The sequence below is a fragment of the Paracoccidioides lutzii genome (assembly GCF_000150705.2).
Source record: "Paracoccidioides lutzii Pb01 unplaced genomic scaffold supercont2.4, whole genome shotgun sequence".
Classification (NCBI taxonomy): domain Eukaryota; kingdom Fungi; phylum Ascomycota; class Eurotiomycetes; order Onygenales; family Ajellomycetaceae; genus Paracoccidioides; species Paracoccidioides lutzii.
In genome coordinates, this window is record NW_015440950.1 from 12,537 (window position 1) to 31,163 (window position 18,627).

The window sequence follows — 18,627 nt, forward strand, 5'->3', positions numbered from 1 at the left end:
GCAGAGCATCTGGGAGATTTGAATGAGCAGCTTTTAATCATATGACCTTCAGCTCTGCATCTCAGGCACAGACTTTGCTCTCTTCATCAATTAACTTCTGTCTGATTTATCAATTTGATGTGGCAGGTGCTTGGGGTCACAGCACCAGGAGAGAGATTCATCAGATCATTAATGGAAGCTTGAGACTGGTTTCATCAGTCAAGAACAGCATGACAAAGTAGAGAGTGTGAATTAGATATTGTATGATCTGAAGAAGATCTGCTCTCATGATGTTTAGATCATTGTCTTAAAGTCTTAAGCTCAGAGAGTTGATGATCAACTAATCTAAGCTCCTTGCAGTAATTTTCATAGAGAGATGATTTTCTTACACTCATTGTGCCTTCCCTCAGCTCCATACTTAGAACAGATTTTAAATACTTCTTTTTAATATGATTATCTCATTTATGATCACCAGGTTCCAGCAGTAGCTGATTAAATTCAAACAGAAAGTCAAAGAGAGCTCTTCTACCCTGCTGTAGATTGTTGAGCTTTTGCATAGTCTTTTTCTGTTGTGCAGAATCACTAAAGAGCATGCATGTCTGCTTCAGTAAGTTCTCTACTGTGAAGTTGATCTTGTCCTTATTATTCTCAACTCAAAGATAAACTTAAGCTGCTGCCATTTCTTCCAGTCTTGAGTACACATATCAAGCATATTTCTCATTATTATCTAAAGCTTTCCCATCAATCTTAAGTTTTGATTGAAGCTTTAGCTCTCACTGAGAGTAGTGCTTCAAATTAAAATCATCATACTTCTCATAGTCTGATAGCTTGATCTTTGATCTTCTGACTGCAATAAATGATTGTGAGTTCAATTGAGAGAGAGTTGATGTTGAGATGTTCAAAGCTTGTCATAGATTAGCTATTTCAGCTTGTTGAGCTGCTATTAAATCTCTGTTCTCATGCTGAACCTGTTCCTGCTGTTGGAGAAAAGCCATTCATTGTTGTTCAAAGCTGCTGAGGGCATCCCTGCTCATTGCTTCATATTGATTCATTTGTTGTACAAGTCTGTCACTTTATCTCATTCAGCTAGATGTTTTCAATGTTGCTTGTTCATTTGTTAGCACAATTGCTAACCCAGTCTATTCATATACCAGTGCTATCACTGAACTTTGTAATGCAGAATTTAAGGCTCCCAATAGTCTATCATATGTTAGCATATTTGCTGAGCTTTATGATACAGAATTAAGACTCTCAGTGGCCTATCAATGAAAGGAGTGAAGCAATTTGTAATGTAAAGGGTTAAGCTCTAAGAACTAGAGGCTAGTCCTCCTATATAACAAGGACGAATTGCTTGAGAAAGGGAAGAAAAGAATGAGATGAGAACTCAAGCTTAAGCAAGCTCGCGTAGCATGATCACGTGCGCACATGTGAACGATGGCTAGGCTGAGTCAGCCAGCCAGAGCAAATCTAGGGGTTCAACCCCTTATACTCACAGATCATAAGAATCCAGAATACTTCATGACTACACATAAACTAAATGAAAGACAGCTATGTTGAATGGATATTCTCTATTGATTCAACTTCAGAATTGATTACCAGTCAGAAAAGTTGAATGCTAGATCAGACATTTTATCACAAAGAGAGCAGGACATGTCACAGAGTGCTAATGATGAGAGAATTAAGCAGAGACAAGCTCAACTACTTAAGTTTAATATACTGACATCTGAAATGGAATGAAGAGTGATTGCTGCCAGTATAGAATCTGAGATGTCTCTTCTAGCTCAGTGAAATGAGACTCATAAAAATAACAAGATTCTGCAGTATGTAAAGCAGACTCTTCATGAGAAAAGATTCAGATTTTCTTCTGAACTCAGCATTAAGGCCTTCATCTCTAAGTGCTCTTTAAATGAGAACAGAAAGCTTCTTTTTCAAGATTGTAAGTGAGTGCCAGACTTCAAACCTCTTCAAACCAGGTTAGTGTATGAGACTTATGACTCACCTTTTACTGATCATTCTGGGTAAGAGCAAACAGCAGAAGTTCTAAGACATGAGTTCTACTGGTCAGGCTATGCTGCTGATATGAGAAGAATGATCAGAAACTGTCATTTTTGCAGATCAAACATCACATAGAGAGATTAATGTTAGGAACTGCTTAAGCCTCTTCTCATTTCTGAACATATGTGGCAGGAGCTTTCTATGAACTTTATTATGAACTTATCAAGCTTTAAAGAATACATAAACATCATGATTATAACAGACAGACTGATCAAGAGAGTTATATTAAAAGCAGTTAAGAAAACTGATATGAAGACAGTGACTAGAGTGTTCCTTCACAACATCATTTCTCAATATGATATTTCTAAGGTGGTAGTGTCAGATCAAGAGTCAGCTTTCACAAGCATGTTTTGAACTCAGATATGTGAGAAATTAGACATTAAAAGATGACTCTTCACAGTTTATCACTTAGAGACTGACAGAGCTACAGAGCAAATGAATCAGACTCTGAAAATCTATCTACACAAGTACATTAGCTTTCAACAGAATGACTGATGTGAATGACTCTCTCTAGCAGAGCTGGCCATCAATAATAGAGATGCTGTCTCAATGAGTGTGAGCTCATTCTTTTTAATATATCTTTTCCACATCTCCTTCATTAATATAGCTGATGCACCGCACCCTCCATTGAAACACCACATAATCTCATTGAGTTTGCAGATGATTATATGAGGAAGGCTCATGAAGTATTGAAGTGGACTCAAGTAAAAATGACAGATGCTCAGCAATCTCAAGAGAAATACATAAATAGATGAAGAGACCTGGCTTCAAGGTTTCAATCTGAAGATAAGATCTGATTGAGCTTAGAGAACATGAGAATTAATCACCTGTGCAAGAAGCTGGATTTGAAATACAATCAATGTACTGTGCTAGAAAAGATAGAATCTCATGCTTACTGACTAAATGTCTCATCTGGCATTCATAATATCTTTAATGTAAAGCTTCTACATGCTGTGATGACAGATCTTCTGCCTAGTCAGAGACAAACTGACTGACAGTCACTCACTATAGAGACCTCAGAAGGACCTGAGTTTGAGATTGAGGAAATTCAGAGTGAACAAACCTACTGGAGGAAAAAGCAATACCTCATTAAAATAAGTAGATTGAACTAAGCCTACATGAAATGACATGAGTCTCCTACAAGAAGTGAAGATCTTGAACACTTGGGAGGCCTCTCAGCAGGCAAAATTAGATGTAAAGAGGACTTTAAATAGTTGTAAAGACCTGCAACAAAGAGGGAGAAGAGGAGTATTATAAGAGGTTGAACCTCTAGATTTGCTCTGGCTGACTGACTCAGCCTAGTCATTATTTGCATGTGTACATGTGATCATGCTACACAAGCTTGCTTAAGCTCAAGTTCTCATCTCATTCTTTTCTTCCCTTTCTCAAGCGATTCGTCCTTGTTATATAGGAGGACTAGCCTCTAGTTCTTAGAGCTTAACCCTTTATAGTGGCTGAATAAAAGAATATTCATCATTATATGAGTAACTGTCTAGTATACTGATGAACAAAGATTTTTTGTGATAAGATCTCAGAGCTGTTAAAGCTGCTATTAATTTCTAGTAGAGTTTAACAGCACATATTAATAAACTTCATAAATAATCTAATGATAAAAAGAATCTATAATATAATATTGATAATTATCTATTAATTAAATAAGAAGTTTATATCTATTTTTATTATAAGAAAGATAGATATTAAAGAGCTGGCAAAACTATTCTTAAAATACTATTATGAGTATTATAAAGTATCAGATTCAATTGTATCAAACTATAAATCACAATTCATCTCAGACTTTTGAGATGAGTTTATCAGATAATTAGAAGTTAAGCTGAAGTTTTTATTAGCTTATTATATATAAATAGATAATTAAATTAAGATTATTAATCAATATTTAATAATCAAGCTTTATTTATATATAAACTACTATCAGAACAATTAAAATAAGTAATTATTAATAATAAATTATATAGTTGAAGCTCTGAAGAATGAATTAACTAAAATATCATTTTTTCTAACTGCTTATAAATATAAATTTTGAATATTTTTTAATTGAAAGTCATTACTAAGAATGTTATTTATATAGAAGAAGTTTAAATAAAAAAATACTTAACAGTATATTATTTAAATGAAAAAAATATAAAAACTAGTAGCTGATAATATAAAAAAAGCACAAGAAATTATGAAATTATAGATCAATAAATATTGTCAGAAGTTAAACTTTGAGATAAAAGATAAAATCATTTTATTACTCAAGAACTATAAAATTTAACATCTTAGCAGAAAGCTTATGAAATAAAATTAAAGTCTTTTTAAAATCATTGAGAAAATTAACAATAATTATAGATTAAGTCTATTAAACAATATAAAAATTCATTTAATATTTTTCTCTAATAAACTACAGAAAGCTGTGAATTACCCTTTATTAGAACAATTAAATGAGATATCAGAATCAGTTAAAATATAAAGTGAAAATAAGTAAAAGATTGAGAATGTTCTAGTAAGTTGTATCTTTCATAAAAAGCTTCAATATTAGATAAAATGACTAGAATTTGATGATGATTCAATATGATATTTAGCTTTAAATCTAAAAAAATTATTACATTTAATTTGAGAATTTTATATTATAAACTCAATGAAAGTAAGATCTTCAAAGTAATTAAGTAAATGACTAAAGACTTGGAAAAAAGATGACTATTTAGCAAATGATGCAAATGATAATCTATTAGCATGAGAGCATGTCTAACTTCAAGGAAAGGGTAATATGATGATGTAAAATGAGTGAGCTCTGTTCAGCCTTCTCAATAGTGTAAGATCACAGGCTGAGGTGATTAGTAATCATAACTGCCTAGGCATTCGCATAGCAATCAACCCCACAATTACCCTATATATGAATAACATGTAAATGTGGGAAATAGTGCTAAGGAAAAGAGTTATATAAACAGAGTCTTTTTCAAACTCATGTTTTAGGAACCATTTTAATATTTTGTTTAGATAGCTTATCTAGCTGACAATTGAACATCTGTTTCACCTGCACCTAGATTAAAGCTGTGATATATATAAACACATTTAAAGTTTCTTTAAATGATTTAATAATTAACTATTATTCAATTTTATATTTATATTTTTATTTAATTTTATTCTTTTCTCTTCTTAACACTCACAGTGTTTATATTTTTATTCTCATATAATACTAATTATAGTACTTTTTATTACTTTTTTTCAATATTTAATTTATTTATTTTCAGTATTTTAATAGTAAATTTATATAGAGGGTTAAGCTCTAACAACTAGAGACTAGTCCTCCTATATAACAAGGATGAATTGCTTGGAAAAGAAAAGAAAAGAATGAGATGAGAACACAAGCTTAAGCAAGCTCATATAGCATGATCATGTGCACACATGTAAATAATGACTAGGCTGAGTCAGTCAGCCAGAGTGAATCTAAGGGTTCAGCTTCTTATAATACCCTCCTTCTCCCTCTTTGTTGCAGGTCTTTATAACTATTTAAAGCTCTTTTTATATCTAATTTTACCTGCTGAGAGGCCTTTCAAGTGTCCAAAGCCTTCATTTCTTATAGGAGACTCATGTCATTTCATGTAGACTCAGCCTAACCTATCTATTTAACAAGATATTGCTTTTTCCTCTGATAGATTTATTCATCTCAAATTTTCTCAATCTCAAACTCAGATCCTTCTGAGGTCTTTATAGTGAGTGGTTGTTAGTCAGTTTGTCTCTGACTAGGCAAGAGATATATTGCTGCTACATATAGAAGCTTTATATTAAAGATATTGTGAATGCTGAGTGAGACATTCAGTTGATAAGCATGAGATTCTATCTTTTCTAACACAGTATATTGATTGTATTTCACATCCAGCTTCTTGCACAGATGATTAGTTCTCATGTTCTTTAAGCTCAACCAGACCTTATCTCTGAGTTGAAAGCTTAGAGCTAGGTCTCTTCATCTATTCACATAGTTCTCTTGAGATTACTGAGCATCTATCATTTTTACTTGAGCTCACTTCAATACTTTGCAGGTCTTTCTCATATAATCATCTGCAAACTCAATGAAATTATATGGTGTTTCAACAGAGAGTGCATCAGCTATATCAATGAAAGAGACATGAAAAAGATGTGTTAAAAAAAATGAGCTTATGCCTGTTGAGGCAGCATCTCTATTATTGATGACTAGCTCTGCCAGAGGGAGTCATTCACACCAGTCATTCTGTTGAAAGCTAACATACTTGTGTAGATAGATTTTCAAAGTCTGATTCATTCACTCTGTAGCTCTGTCAGTCTCTGAGTGATAAACTGTGAAAAGTTGTCTTTTAATGTCTAATTTCTCACACATCTGAGTTCAAAATATGCTTATGAAAGCTGACCCTCAATCTGATACCACTGTCTTAGAAATGCCATGTTGAGAGATGATGTCATGAAGGAACACTCTAGCTATTGTCTCCACATCAGTTTTCTTAACTGCTTTTAATATAACTCTATTAATCAGTCTGTCTGTTATAATCATGATGTTTGTATATTCTTTAGAACTTGATAAGTTCACAATAAAGTTCATGAAAAGCTCCTACTATATGCATTCAGAAATAAGGAGAGGCTTAAACAGTCTCTGATGTTAATCTCTTCATGTGATGTTTGATCTATAAATATAACAGTTTCTGATCATTCTTCTCACATCAGCAGTATAGTCTGACCAGTAGAACTCATGTCTTAGAACTTCTGCCATTTGCTCTCACTTATGATGGCCAGTAAGAGGTGAGTCATGAGCTTCATGCACTAACCTGGTTTAAAGAGGTTTGAAGTCTGGCACTTACTTACAACCTTGAAAGAGAAGCTCCCTGTTTTCATTTAAAGAGTACTCAGAGACAGAGGTTTTAATGCTAAGTTCAGAAGAAAATCTGAATCTTCCATCATGAAGAGTCTGCTTCAGATGCTGCAGAATTTTGTCATTTTTATGAGTCTCATTTCACTGAGCTTGAAGAGACATCTTAGATTCTATACTGACAGCAGTCACTCTTGATTCCATTCCAGATACCAGTACATTAAACTTAAGTAGTTGAGCTTGCCTCTGCTTGATTCTCTCATCATCAGCATTTTGTGACATGTTCTGCTCTTTTCATGATAGAGCATCTAGTTCAGTGTTCAACTTCTCTGGCTGGTAATCAATTCTAAAGTTGAATTGATAGAAAATATCTATTCAACATAGCTGTCTTTCATTTAGTCTGCATATAGTTATGAAGTATTTTAGATTCTTATAATCTGTGAGAATTTTGAATTTCTTTACACTTTGTAGCTCAGCATTTCATTTCTTTAAACACTCAATTATTGCTAATAACTTCTTATCATAAATCTTATAGTTACATTCTGCAGATGAATGCTTGTGAGAGAAGAAGGCATATGAGTGTAGAATGCTCTGCTCATCATATTGTAGCAGCACTTCTTCTGAGGCATAACCTGAGAAGTCTGTTTCTAATATAGTCTTATGATCAAGATCAAATTGAAGCAGGATTGAAGCAGAGATAAACATTGATTTTAGACACTTAAAAGCTTCCTCAGCCTTGCTCATCCATAAAAAGAGAATATTTTTACATGTAAGAATTGTCAGTAGGGTCATGATCTTTGAGAAATCTCTGATAAATTGTCTATAGAAATTGGCAAAGTCTAAAAATCCTCATACACCTTTAAGAGTAGTAGGTGTTGCCCATTCCAAAACAGCTTTAACTTTTTCTGAATCTATTCATATACCCTTGTCTGCTTCAATGATGAATTCAAGATATTTTGTACTGTTCATTTCAAACTCACTCTTTCTGATGTCTACCTGCAGGCCTGCTTTCTATAAATGCATAAGTATTTTTTGTACATGCTCACAATACTCCTGTAAGCTTCTTAAGGAAAATATCAAGATGTCATCTAAATAGACTGAGCAGAAGTCATTCAGATATCTACATAATGCTTAGTTGATATATTTTTGAAATGTGCTCATAGCATTGACCAAATCAAAGGGTGTAACCAGCCACTCAAATAGCCTGTATCTGATTCTAAAGACTGTCATCTACTCATCACCTTCTGTGATTCAAATCTTGTAAAAAGCTGTAATAATGTCCAGTTTAGTGAATCATTTAGCTCATTCAATTCACTATAGAGTCTCACTGATTAATGATAGAAAATATCAATCCTTTCAGGTGATTTTGTTAAGAGCTCAATAGTTCATACAAAATTTTAGTCCACTCTCAGACTTCTTTATGAATAGTATGAGAGTGGCTGCAGTAAAGTTGCTCACTATAATAAAACTCTTATCTATATAATCTGTAAAAGTCTTTCACAAAGCCAGTAGTTCCTCTCAAGACATATTATATAGTGGGCCTCAAAGAGGTTGTTCTGTGCTATCATTGGTCTTTTTAATCAGTTCAATCCCATGATCTCTACCTGGGCCATGAAGTGGGAGTAGAGTGTCAGTGGCTTCCTTATCAAATACATTCAAAAACTCATAATAATGTTCAAGTAGCTTTTCTCTAGAGTCAATCTTTGGTTTTACTTCTAGAGTCTTTTGAATGTCAGTCAAACTGATAGTGAAGATCTTGATGTTTCACTTCTCTCAAGTGCTCACAAGTCTAGAGAAGCTTATAGCAGAGATGAGAATTATATCAGCTTTTGCATTTGAACTAGACTCTATCTCTATGCCACTCTCTTCAAATCTTACAATTCTTTGATAAGAGATCATAGTCACCTTTTGCTGGGCCAGCTAGGGGTCACCTAGATACATATCATGATCATGTAATTTATTCACCACATAGAGAAAGGCCTGTTCAGTTATATGACCACCTATATCAATTTGAATGCCAGTCATCATGCTTGTAGAGAGTCCCATAGAGTCTTCAAAGCTGGTCATTTTAACAGAGGGAATTTCAATGCACAGGAGCTTATGCTTGTTAATGTAGAATTGAGAAATGAGATCATAGATATTACATTCACTATCTATCATTGCTCTAGTTGAAAAGGCATTATCTACTAAAGCATTGACAGTGAAGGAGTTGAATATTATCTTAGATTTAAATCTTCTTCATTGCTTCTTTATAAGCTTTTTATTTCACTTCTTTCAGTGTCTTTGAGTTGAAGCTACTCTTTTTCTGAATTCTCACTCATATCCACATTGTTGTTGTCCAATATTGGCTTGGAGATCACTTTAGCTATTGTGAAAGTGATAGGGTGTCTGAGAGATTTGAACAGACAGCTCTTAATCATATGACCTTCAGCTTCACATCTCAGGCACAGACCTTGCTCTTTTCATTAATTAATCTTTGTCTGATTTATCAATTTGATGTGATGAGTGCTTGAGATTACAGCACCAGTAGAGAGATTCATCAGATCATCAGTGAAAGCTTGAGACTAATTTCATCAATTAAGAACAGCATGACAAAGTGGAGAGGGTGAATTAGATGTTGTATGATCTGAAGAAGATCTGCTCTCACAACATTTAGATTACTGCCTTAAAGTCTTAAGTTCAGAGAGTTGATGATCAACTAATCTAAGCTTTTTGCAGTAATTCTCATAGAGAGATAATTTTTTTACATTCATCATGCCTTCTCTCATCATGCCTTCTCTCAGCTCCATGCTTAGAGTGGATTTCAAATACTTCTTTTTAACATGATCATCTCATTCATAACCACTAGCTTCCAGCAGTAGCTGATTAAATTCAGACAGAAAGTCAAAGAGAGCTCTTCTACTCTGTTATAGATTGTTGAGCTTTTACATAGCCTTTTCCTGTTGTGCAGAATCACTAAAGAGCATGCATGTCTGCTTTAGTAAGCTCTCTATCATGAAGTTGATCTTGTTCTTAATATTCTTAACTCAGAGGTAAACTTAAGCTGCTGTCATTTCTTTTAGTCTTGAGTATATATACCAAGCACATTCCTCATTATTATCTAAAGCTTTTTTATTGACTTTAAGTTTTGATTGAAGCTTTAGCTCTCACTAAGAGTAGTGCTTCAGATTAGAACCATCATACTTCTTGCAGTTCAGTAGCTTGATCTTTGATCTTTTGACTGCAATAAGTGATTGTAGATTCAATTGAGAGAAAATTGATGTTAAAGTGTTCAAAGCTTGTTGTAGATTAGCTATTTCAGCTTGCTGAGCTGCTATTAAATCTCTGTTCTCATGCTGAACTTGTTCTTGCTGTTGGAGAAAAGTCATTCATTATTATTCAAAGCTGCTAAGAATGTTTCTGCTCATTGCTTCATATTGATTCATTTGTATATTCATTGTACAAGTCTATCACTTTATCTCATTCAGCTAGATGTTTTCAATGTTGCTCATTTGTTTGTTAGCATAATTGCTAACTCAGTCTATTCATATATTATCAGTGCTATCACTGAACTTTATGATGCAGAATTTAAGACTTTCAATAGTATGTTGTATGTCAGCATATTTGCTGAGCTTCATAATATAGAATTAAGACTCTCAGTGACCTATCAATGAAAGGAGTGAAGCAATTCATAATGTAGAGAATTAAACTCTAAGAACTAGAGGCTAGTCCTCCTATATAACAAGGATGAATTGTTTGAAAAAGGAAAGAAAAGAATGAAATGAGAACACAAGCTTAAGCAAGCTCACGTAGCATGATCATGTGTGCACATGCAGCATGATCACATGCACACATGCAAATGATGGCTAGACTGAGTCAGCTAGCCAGAGTGAATCTAGGGGTTCAGCCCCTTATAATTTATAATATATATATAAAATTCATCAAATTGTCATTCAGTAAAAATAGATTATATAATCATCTATCTTCAAAATATATGAAATTTAGTCATTCAATAAAATAAACTAGTAAAACTCAGTGTCTTTGATTATAATATCAGAATCATTATGTTTGAGTATTTAGATACAGCTGTTTCACTCATTGTGATAGTTAAAATATCAAATAATACTAGCTTTACTAATAATGTAAATTGTAGATTCATAATTGAATATTTTTTTAAACTCTATAATAAATCAGTAGACTAAAAATATTTTTATTAATTGATAATAATAACATTCATTATTGAAGTTGAACTTTTTATAATATTATATGCAGGCTATAAGGCAGCCTAGTGATAGTGTTTTTTTACTCAAATTCAATTTAACCCAAAGTATAGAATTTATAATCTCTGTAATAACTATTAAATAATGAACCTGTTTATTTGCTCTGACTCAGAGCTAAATATTCATTATCACTGACTTAGAGAATGTGTCTAGTGTGTACTTATTGATGTTGAATCAGTAGGAACTAAAGATATACCAGCAGATGAATTTATAAAATCATTGAAGCTGCAAAAACACACTTCATTTGTATATCAACTTGGCCTGGTAGATGTTACAGATTTTATTGTGATGGCGTAGAACAGGCTTACGTCCAACCTTCTCAAGGCGATCGGTCATCATACAGACCGAGGCGATCGGCCATCATACAGGCCAAGGTGATCGGTAAACAACAATTGCCTAGGCAATGGCAAACAACCCCACAATTACCCCATGTATGAATAACACATAAACATGGCAATCACATGGCAACGGCGCTAGAGAAAAAGGGCTATATAAACAGAGCCTTCCCCGAACCCATCTTTTAGAAATCATCTTAGTATTCGCTCAGATAGCTTACCTAGTTGGCAATCGAACACCAGTTCACCTGCGCCTAGCTGAAGCCGTGACACTTATCACTCACTAGCAGACCTGTTTTGAAACTAGTTTTAGTTGTTCTTTGCTCACTCATTTGATTGATCATTTTATTGTTTTATGCATCCAACAGGCGCCCACAATTTGTAAGAGAATTCAACACTTGCATCTTCAACTTCATGCCTGATAGCGCTTAGCTGGGGGGGGTGTGTCATGAGCATCATATTGATCTTCAGCCTCGGATTGCTCATACGCCTCGGATTGATCGTATGCCTCGGATTCCTGCAGATCGCCACGGCCGTATGCCTCGCTTATGATCAAGCTTGCGTACGACCGCGGACATATCTATATTTCATTCTGTTCTCACTGTTTTCTCTCCTTCTTCTTCTTGGGGAGAGTGATCATATATTGATTAGCTAGTCATTACGAATACTACTATCTTATGCCTGCTACGTTCTGACTATTCGTCATACACCCATATCCGTTAAGTAGACAAAGGCACTTTCCCAACGTCCATCTACATTTTTCTCCATCTGGATTTTATGAAACCACATCTTCATATCTCCCCGTATTTTTTATTCCGTGGATGTCGGAAGATGTAGGGAGGCATCTTTTGCCATTCGTTATACCCACGTCGCATATAACCTCAACCTGAAAGTCAATTTCTGTACAATCACAATGCGGTGTGTTTGATAAAAGCAATATACGTAGGTAATCACCCTTCGCAAAACGGTGGGAAATAGACAATACCATCCGTTCGCCCCATCTTATTGAAATTGTAGTCAACGTTTTCAGTCTCCGCCGCGCAGTAGCTTCGGTATTAGCGGCCGCTCATTTCCCTTGAAAACTGGCAATCCTGCCAATCTCAAGCGATCACTGAGTCCTGCTCTCCCTTTCCTTTTTAATCTTTTCAAAAACCCTTCTTTCCGTGCCTCTTTCTTCCGTCTTTCTCTTCATAAGTTTCTGGATATCCTCTCTCTTTTGCTGGGCCTCCGCCATCCTCCTCTTCACCTCTTTCGCCAGTTCTTCCTGTCCCTTAATGGCCGCTACGGGAGTCGAATACTCCTTCCGCAATGACTGTAGCTGGGTGTGAATTTCCACTGCGTCAAGCGGGGTGCAGGTGATTGGGTGATAACGGTACGGTGGGAGAGGCTCCGATGGGACGCGAATGTCTTCAAGAAGATGGTGGATTGGGGTTGTTCGGATTTCGGAATCGAGAGGGACAGGTTCCGTGGCATGGCGCGACTGGCCCCCGGGAGAATGAGGCTCCGAAGTCGGCGACGGAGGCAGCTGGCTCATTGTTGCATGAGATATGATGTTGATTACAGAGTGGTTTTGACTCGTCGCTACCGAGGTCGCAATATTGGGTGCTAAAGCCCGAGATGCCTGGTGGGAATTGTTATTTGCTACAACCCGGTTCTTTGAGGATATGAACAAATAGTAGATAATAGATATGAAATAGTAGTTAATATGAAAAGAGCCAGCAATAACTGATGTCTAAATAGTTCACAATTATTGCAACAACCCATGAGAATCACTTGGATCTAGGCTTAGTTAAGTTGCACGTGATGATAATTGTGGTTAACAAACTAACGTTAGTTAACAAGCCAAGATGCCATTAATAAGACAGCCACTTGATAAAAAGAGATTAACTAAACAAGAGACACTTGAGCTTCTATTAGTTCTTCTTCTACCTGTTGCTGCTGCTGCTGCTGCTGTTGTTGTTGTTGTTGTTGTTGTTGTGAATAGTCAGATCAAAAGAAAGTGACATTTCCTTTCTATCACATTATTTGTTCAACATGAACTGTGTATAATGTAAGCAGATATCTGATAGGAAGGCAAGAACAGGAAACATCTGCTCTCTGCTGTGTGAATTCACTCAACAAGCTGGATAGCCATTTCTCTCCCCTTTGCCCCTCTCCACAATGCAGGCATTTGGTGAGCTGTTTTCAATTCCCTGCTGCCCTGCATAGCATCTAGCCAGGATGAATCCCTGGGAGTATGCTGTCTACTCGGCCAAAACGCTAACAAGCACTCTCACAGTCCCCAAAAACAGGCGGGTAATGATATATTCACCCCATTCTCAATTGCTAAACACAAGCTGACTTCTTTACCCCACCTCATAGCCGAAGTTCGAACTTACATTGCGAGTATGCTGTGCTCTTCTTAGTTAGCAGGCCTTCCGTGGATGGACTATTCCAACTGATTTATTTAGTTAATCGACCTAAACAACATACCGCTTATTGATGGGTCAGCTTTCGCAAAGTGGCACCTCCCTTCTTCCACATCAGCTGAGCACCGTGGAAACACGGCAAACGCCGTTATTCAAGACCATCGTGCTTCGTGGGAATACGAAAAGATACTTCCTGTCAGGCTAACTGTGGATCGGAACCAGAGGCTCCAAGAATGTGAAATTTACTTTGAGATTATTCAAGAATTTACCCCTGGCAATCGTGGGGATAGACAGGTGATGGGAAATGTTCGACTTAACCTTGCGGAGTATGTAGATAAGCATGAAGATGGCGAAGGTGTAACTAGACGGTACTTGTTGCAAGACAGCAAAATCAATAGCACCTTAAAGGTTGGGATTGTGATGCGACAGGTCGAGGGAGAGACCAATTTTACCACGTTAGTGCTTAGCTCCCTTTTTTTTTTTTTTTTTTTTTTTTTTTTTTTTTTTTTTGGAAGAGTATCCTTTTTTGGGACCACCATCGTGTTAACCTTTTACAGACCTCGTCTGAAGACCGCCATGGTATTTGGGGGGATTGGTGGTTTTATATCCGCAGAACAGGGCGATCTCGCTCACTCTGGCTCTACCCCCTCAAACAATAGCAGGAGTCGTGATGCTGGCGACTTGCAGGATATGTACCGGCGTACCTTGGCAGCTTCTTGGGCGTGTCGACCTGGAGAACTTCCTCCCGATGAGTTGATCGAAGATATATTTGCGGGAGGTGACGGCTGGGGATCAGCTAGCCGCAGCGCAAGACCGCAAGATGACTATGAAGATAGTACGTCACTTAGCGACGCAGACTCGCGGCGCACAATTCGCAATAGCGCAAATGAAAGAGGAGCAAAATCCTCATTTGGTGGTCACCGAAGAGGGGATAGCAAAGGCAAGGATAGCCTGGAGCATTCACGTTACAGGGTCCGAGGAAGGAGAGAAAAAAGCAGGGAAGTATCCGAGCTCGATCTTCGTGAAGATCTGAGGAGCTGGGAAATTTCAACTCCGCAGTGATTTGCGTTCAATATCCCCGGAATGTCGCGGACTTTACAGTAGTGGCCGTGCATTATTTATAGAGAATAGGGATGGAGGTCAGGTCGTTCTCTGACAGATCTTTGAATCGCGCTTTATTACTTTTATTTCACGATTAAGGTAATGTATAACTATTTCTCCTGATTTGTACACACTGGATTTGCTAATTAACAACTGTTGCTCCCAGATTAGCACTAATGTAATGGAAGCCGTGCGCTTGATATATTCTTTCCATGCCACCAGAATTCCACATTCCAAACCTTGCAAGAGATCATACCATTTTAGGTCTGTACCTGCCAGCTATCTATTTTCAGTTTTTCTCCCACAATAGTTATTGACCACGAGCATATGAATGGATTTACTTTTCGGTTCAGCATTTGCACTGGCTTTTGATGAAACATTCACAGCCGGTGGCTTTGGTCCTCACATTCAGAGGGTCGACCAGATTGTTACAACCATAGTGCTTTTCAGGTTATGCCCTTAAGTTTTGCAAGTGTTTACGCGGGGGGAGTGTTCGTTTTGTGTGTTTCAAGTTCACGATCCCTTAGACCTTTAATGCATATATACTGTTTGTGATTTTATTTGGAATTTTTTATGTAGAATTTTAGGGGTACCCTGAGAATTGTTTACCAACTGTGTCAATGTAACATTACATCAAAATAATACAACGCTAGTAATTATACAGTTAATTTCACGTGATAAATTTTTCGTCCACTTCCAGAAGTAAAAAGTTTAGATGCGAATATTCCCAACTTTCTGGTCATGATCTGAACATAACACACAGGGCCATTAGTCCTGTGGCTCTCCCATCACAGATGTTTAAGGCGTCGTCGTCGCAAAATGTGGTTGCCTGTCTCCGATGCCAATTTTGCTCTCCTCGTTCTCAGAAGGCCTTGACGACCTGCATCAATACCCATACCTGCTACGGCCTACATCAAAACAGATATCACAGCACGACCACTCCCAGTTCCCGGACTAAAACAAACCCTAAGTTATACCCGGTATTGAGCATTAAAAAGTCTCGATATCGAAGACATGTTGCGCGCTTGGATGTGCAAACCCTGGGTGAGGTTGGGGATGTTGTGATACTGAAGGAGAGGGCGAGCCGCCCGAAACAAATGACCGCACGCAAGTTTTCAAGAATACTGGAGAAGGAAACTTATGGCGATGCTCCATGGGAAAATCCATCCGAACTACTGAGAGAGGTGGATAGAACAAGATACCAAATGGGAGATGCTAAAGAGGCCATTGAGAACATCGATAAAATCCGATTCCACCACAAGCCTGGAGACAAGCTAAACAGGAATGAATGGCGTAGGCTTCGGAAAGTACTAGAAGATGGCTTTACAGCGAATCAGCTGTCTGACTATCACAAACAATTTGAACCGCTAGTTAATCCCGCTGACCAAGAGGAGTGTTCAACGATATCGAGTTCGGGATGGAGGCCTGGAACCTCTCTTTTTCTCGAAATAGACCCTGAGGCCCATAAACAGACCGCTTCGAGGATTGGGAGTCTTCAAAATATGACCGGGAAAGTCGCCTTGGCAGAGACCGTATTACGAGACTGCTGGAAGCTATCTGTTTCGGGTGAAATAGGTCAATTGGACATCCACCTGACTCCCCAAGAGATCTCCATGCTTTTATTACCTGATACCAGCCCTCTCTCAGACCTCGCAACCGCCTATTCCGCCAAAATAGACGTTTTCAGGTCTTTAAACCTTGTGCGGATCACAGCAAATGAAACGTCTTGTGAATTTGTTCGAAATGGTGTCATGGAATATCTCCCTAAGATTCTCTCCAAAACTGTGGAGCTTCCGAGCAGAGGTTACATATTCCATGGGAAAAATAGACGATTTGAAGATCGATTTTTTCGTTTGATGCAGAAGTCATTCCATGTATTTTGCCGTAAAGAAAGTGCAAGGGAAATAAAGATCTATTTCGTACATGAGTTGGAGAAAGAAGCGGACGAGGCATACAGGAATATCAAATCAGCAATATCGATGATCGAAGAGGACCAAGCTCCGTTTTGCACCTACTTACCAGACGTTGAGCCAGCAGTTATGTACAGCGTTGCATACCCCGAATTCTTGTCATGGGTGGATCGTCAGAGACGATGGCTAAGATGGATGAAGCCGCTGTCCGAGTCCAAAATACCGAGTGGAACTCAATCAAAGCCTCCAACAGCACTCATCCAGACAGACCATGCGTCTGCTCTTACAAAGGTGTGCAACGAGCTATTCAAGAAACCAGTTTCAGTTACTTGGCGCAATCCTGGCCAGCCTCATGTCCGTGAGGTGGTTGTCGCTTCTCTTGGAAAATCTCTATTTTCGCACCAAAAATTGATGAAACCAGGCAAGATGAACTTTAAGTCACTTAGTCCTACCGTTCCTCGAGCTTTTGCTGCCAATATTCCCAATCCCATAGCGTTTCTCCAAGATTTAACCCCCTTACTCAACGATGGAAACGCCACTCTCCACCGGATTCATCTTACTCCGTCACCTACTGACAAGTTACGCCTCCCTCCGATAGAATTGGAATTGGAAGTTTTACTACAGTTTGAAGGTAGACGTCGACTTCTTGTTCCGATCTTACGAAAAGCATCCATCGTCGTTCATAGAGTGAGTATGGACGTATTACTCCCAGAAACCTCTGTCGACCTTCGCTTTACGAAATTCACGCATTATGACCTCCTCGAAGGAAAGGACCCATCTACATTGCTACAAACCGATGGACAAAGAGCCGACATCTCCAGTATCTTACAACTCATCCGAATAATGGTTTGTGAAGATGCTTTCAGACAAACCCGCATGCCTGTATCCTGTCAACTTTCAATTCCCCGAAAGCTGCTCTTTAATCACTCCTCTGCCATTGCAGTGGACTCGCAAGCACATGGAGAAGTGTCTGACTTCGTAACGGGTACATACTTGCTCCCTCCAGTGCACTACCTGAGGTCAACTCAAATCTCCCGATTCAACTATAAAGAACTCGAGCTCAATTTCTCACATGTACACATGGGCCTTGCGTTGCCTGAGCATGTGATGAATATGTCTCTCTCCCTGGGTCGCGATGAGAGTGAACTGAGGCCGGAGGTTTGCCAACCGAATACCCGTCTTTCATCCACCATTGCGGATGGCAAGTCCCACGGATCGCTTCGGGTTGCATTCGAGCCGTTTTACATCCGAGCCTGCGAAATGGCTTTTGAGCAGAGCGCTGCTGCTGCGAATTACAAGGGTGATGTGGGGGCTGAAGGACGGATTGGCTGTACAGGTGAAGGAAATTATCGGCGAAATCCCAATCTTGAACCAGAGGATAGGTTTTATGAGTGGTTGGAGAAAGGTGCAGATGGAGAGTTTGAAGATAGATTTAATAGTAAAGCCCGTAGTAGCCTGAAATAATATACGGTATTTGGCGCTTTCCTTTCCTTTCCTGCACATCTAGAGGTCCCTGACCATATTAACTATTGTTATTGGATCCGGTTGTATGGTCGCATCTTTTCTTGTTCCTGGTCCTTCAAGGTGGGTGTCTATGTGTATTATAATCGGAAAAATGTTTATAAATCTGAAAATAACATGTATGCTTTAAAGCAACTATGATTATTTTCCATTTTGTTTTCTGTGTGTGACAGATACTCCATTCCAGTGGAAAGGAAGGATTGAAGATACAATCCATGAAACCGT

The 18,627-nt window shown here is 37.7% G+C and overlaps 3 protein-coding genes across 3 annotated transcripts; 2 read left to right on the forward strand and 1 right to left on the reverse strand.

Moving 5' to 3' along the window:
• Positions 1-12,570: 12,570 nt before the first annotated feature.
• Positions 12,571-12,996, reverse strand: PAAG_01779 (hypothetical protein; the record flags this gene model as incomplete). Its single annotated transcript, XM_002795845.1, has 1 exon — positions 12,571-12,996. One exon carries the CDS (start codon positions 12,994-12,996, stop codon positions 12,571-12,573), a length of 426 nt encoding a protein of 141 aa, XP_002795891.1.
• A 686-nt stretch (positions 12,997-13,682) lies between these two features.
• Positions 13,683-14,932, forward strand: PAAG_01780 (hypothetical protein; the record flags this gene model as incomplete). The annotated part of the gene is made up of 4 exons (XM_002795846.2): positions 13,683-13,757; positions 13,824-13,847; positions 13,913-14,325; positions 14,428-14,932. The coding sequence occupies 4 exons, from the start codon at positions 13,683-13,685 to the stop codon at positions 14,930-14,932; spliced, it is 1,017 nt and encodes a 338-aa protein (XP_002795892.2).
• An 833-nt stretch (positions 14,933-15,765) lies between these two features.
• PAAG_01781 (hypothetical protein) lies at positions 15,766-18,345 on the forward strand (the record flags this gene model as incomplete). The annotated part of the gene is made up of 1 exon (XM_002795847.2): positions 15,766-18,345. One exon carries the CDS (start codon positions 15,766-15,768, stop codon positions 18,343-18,345), a length of 2,580 nt encoding a protein of 859 aa, XP_002795893.2.
• Between the last annotated feature and the right edge of the window lie 282 nt (positions 18,346-18,627).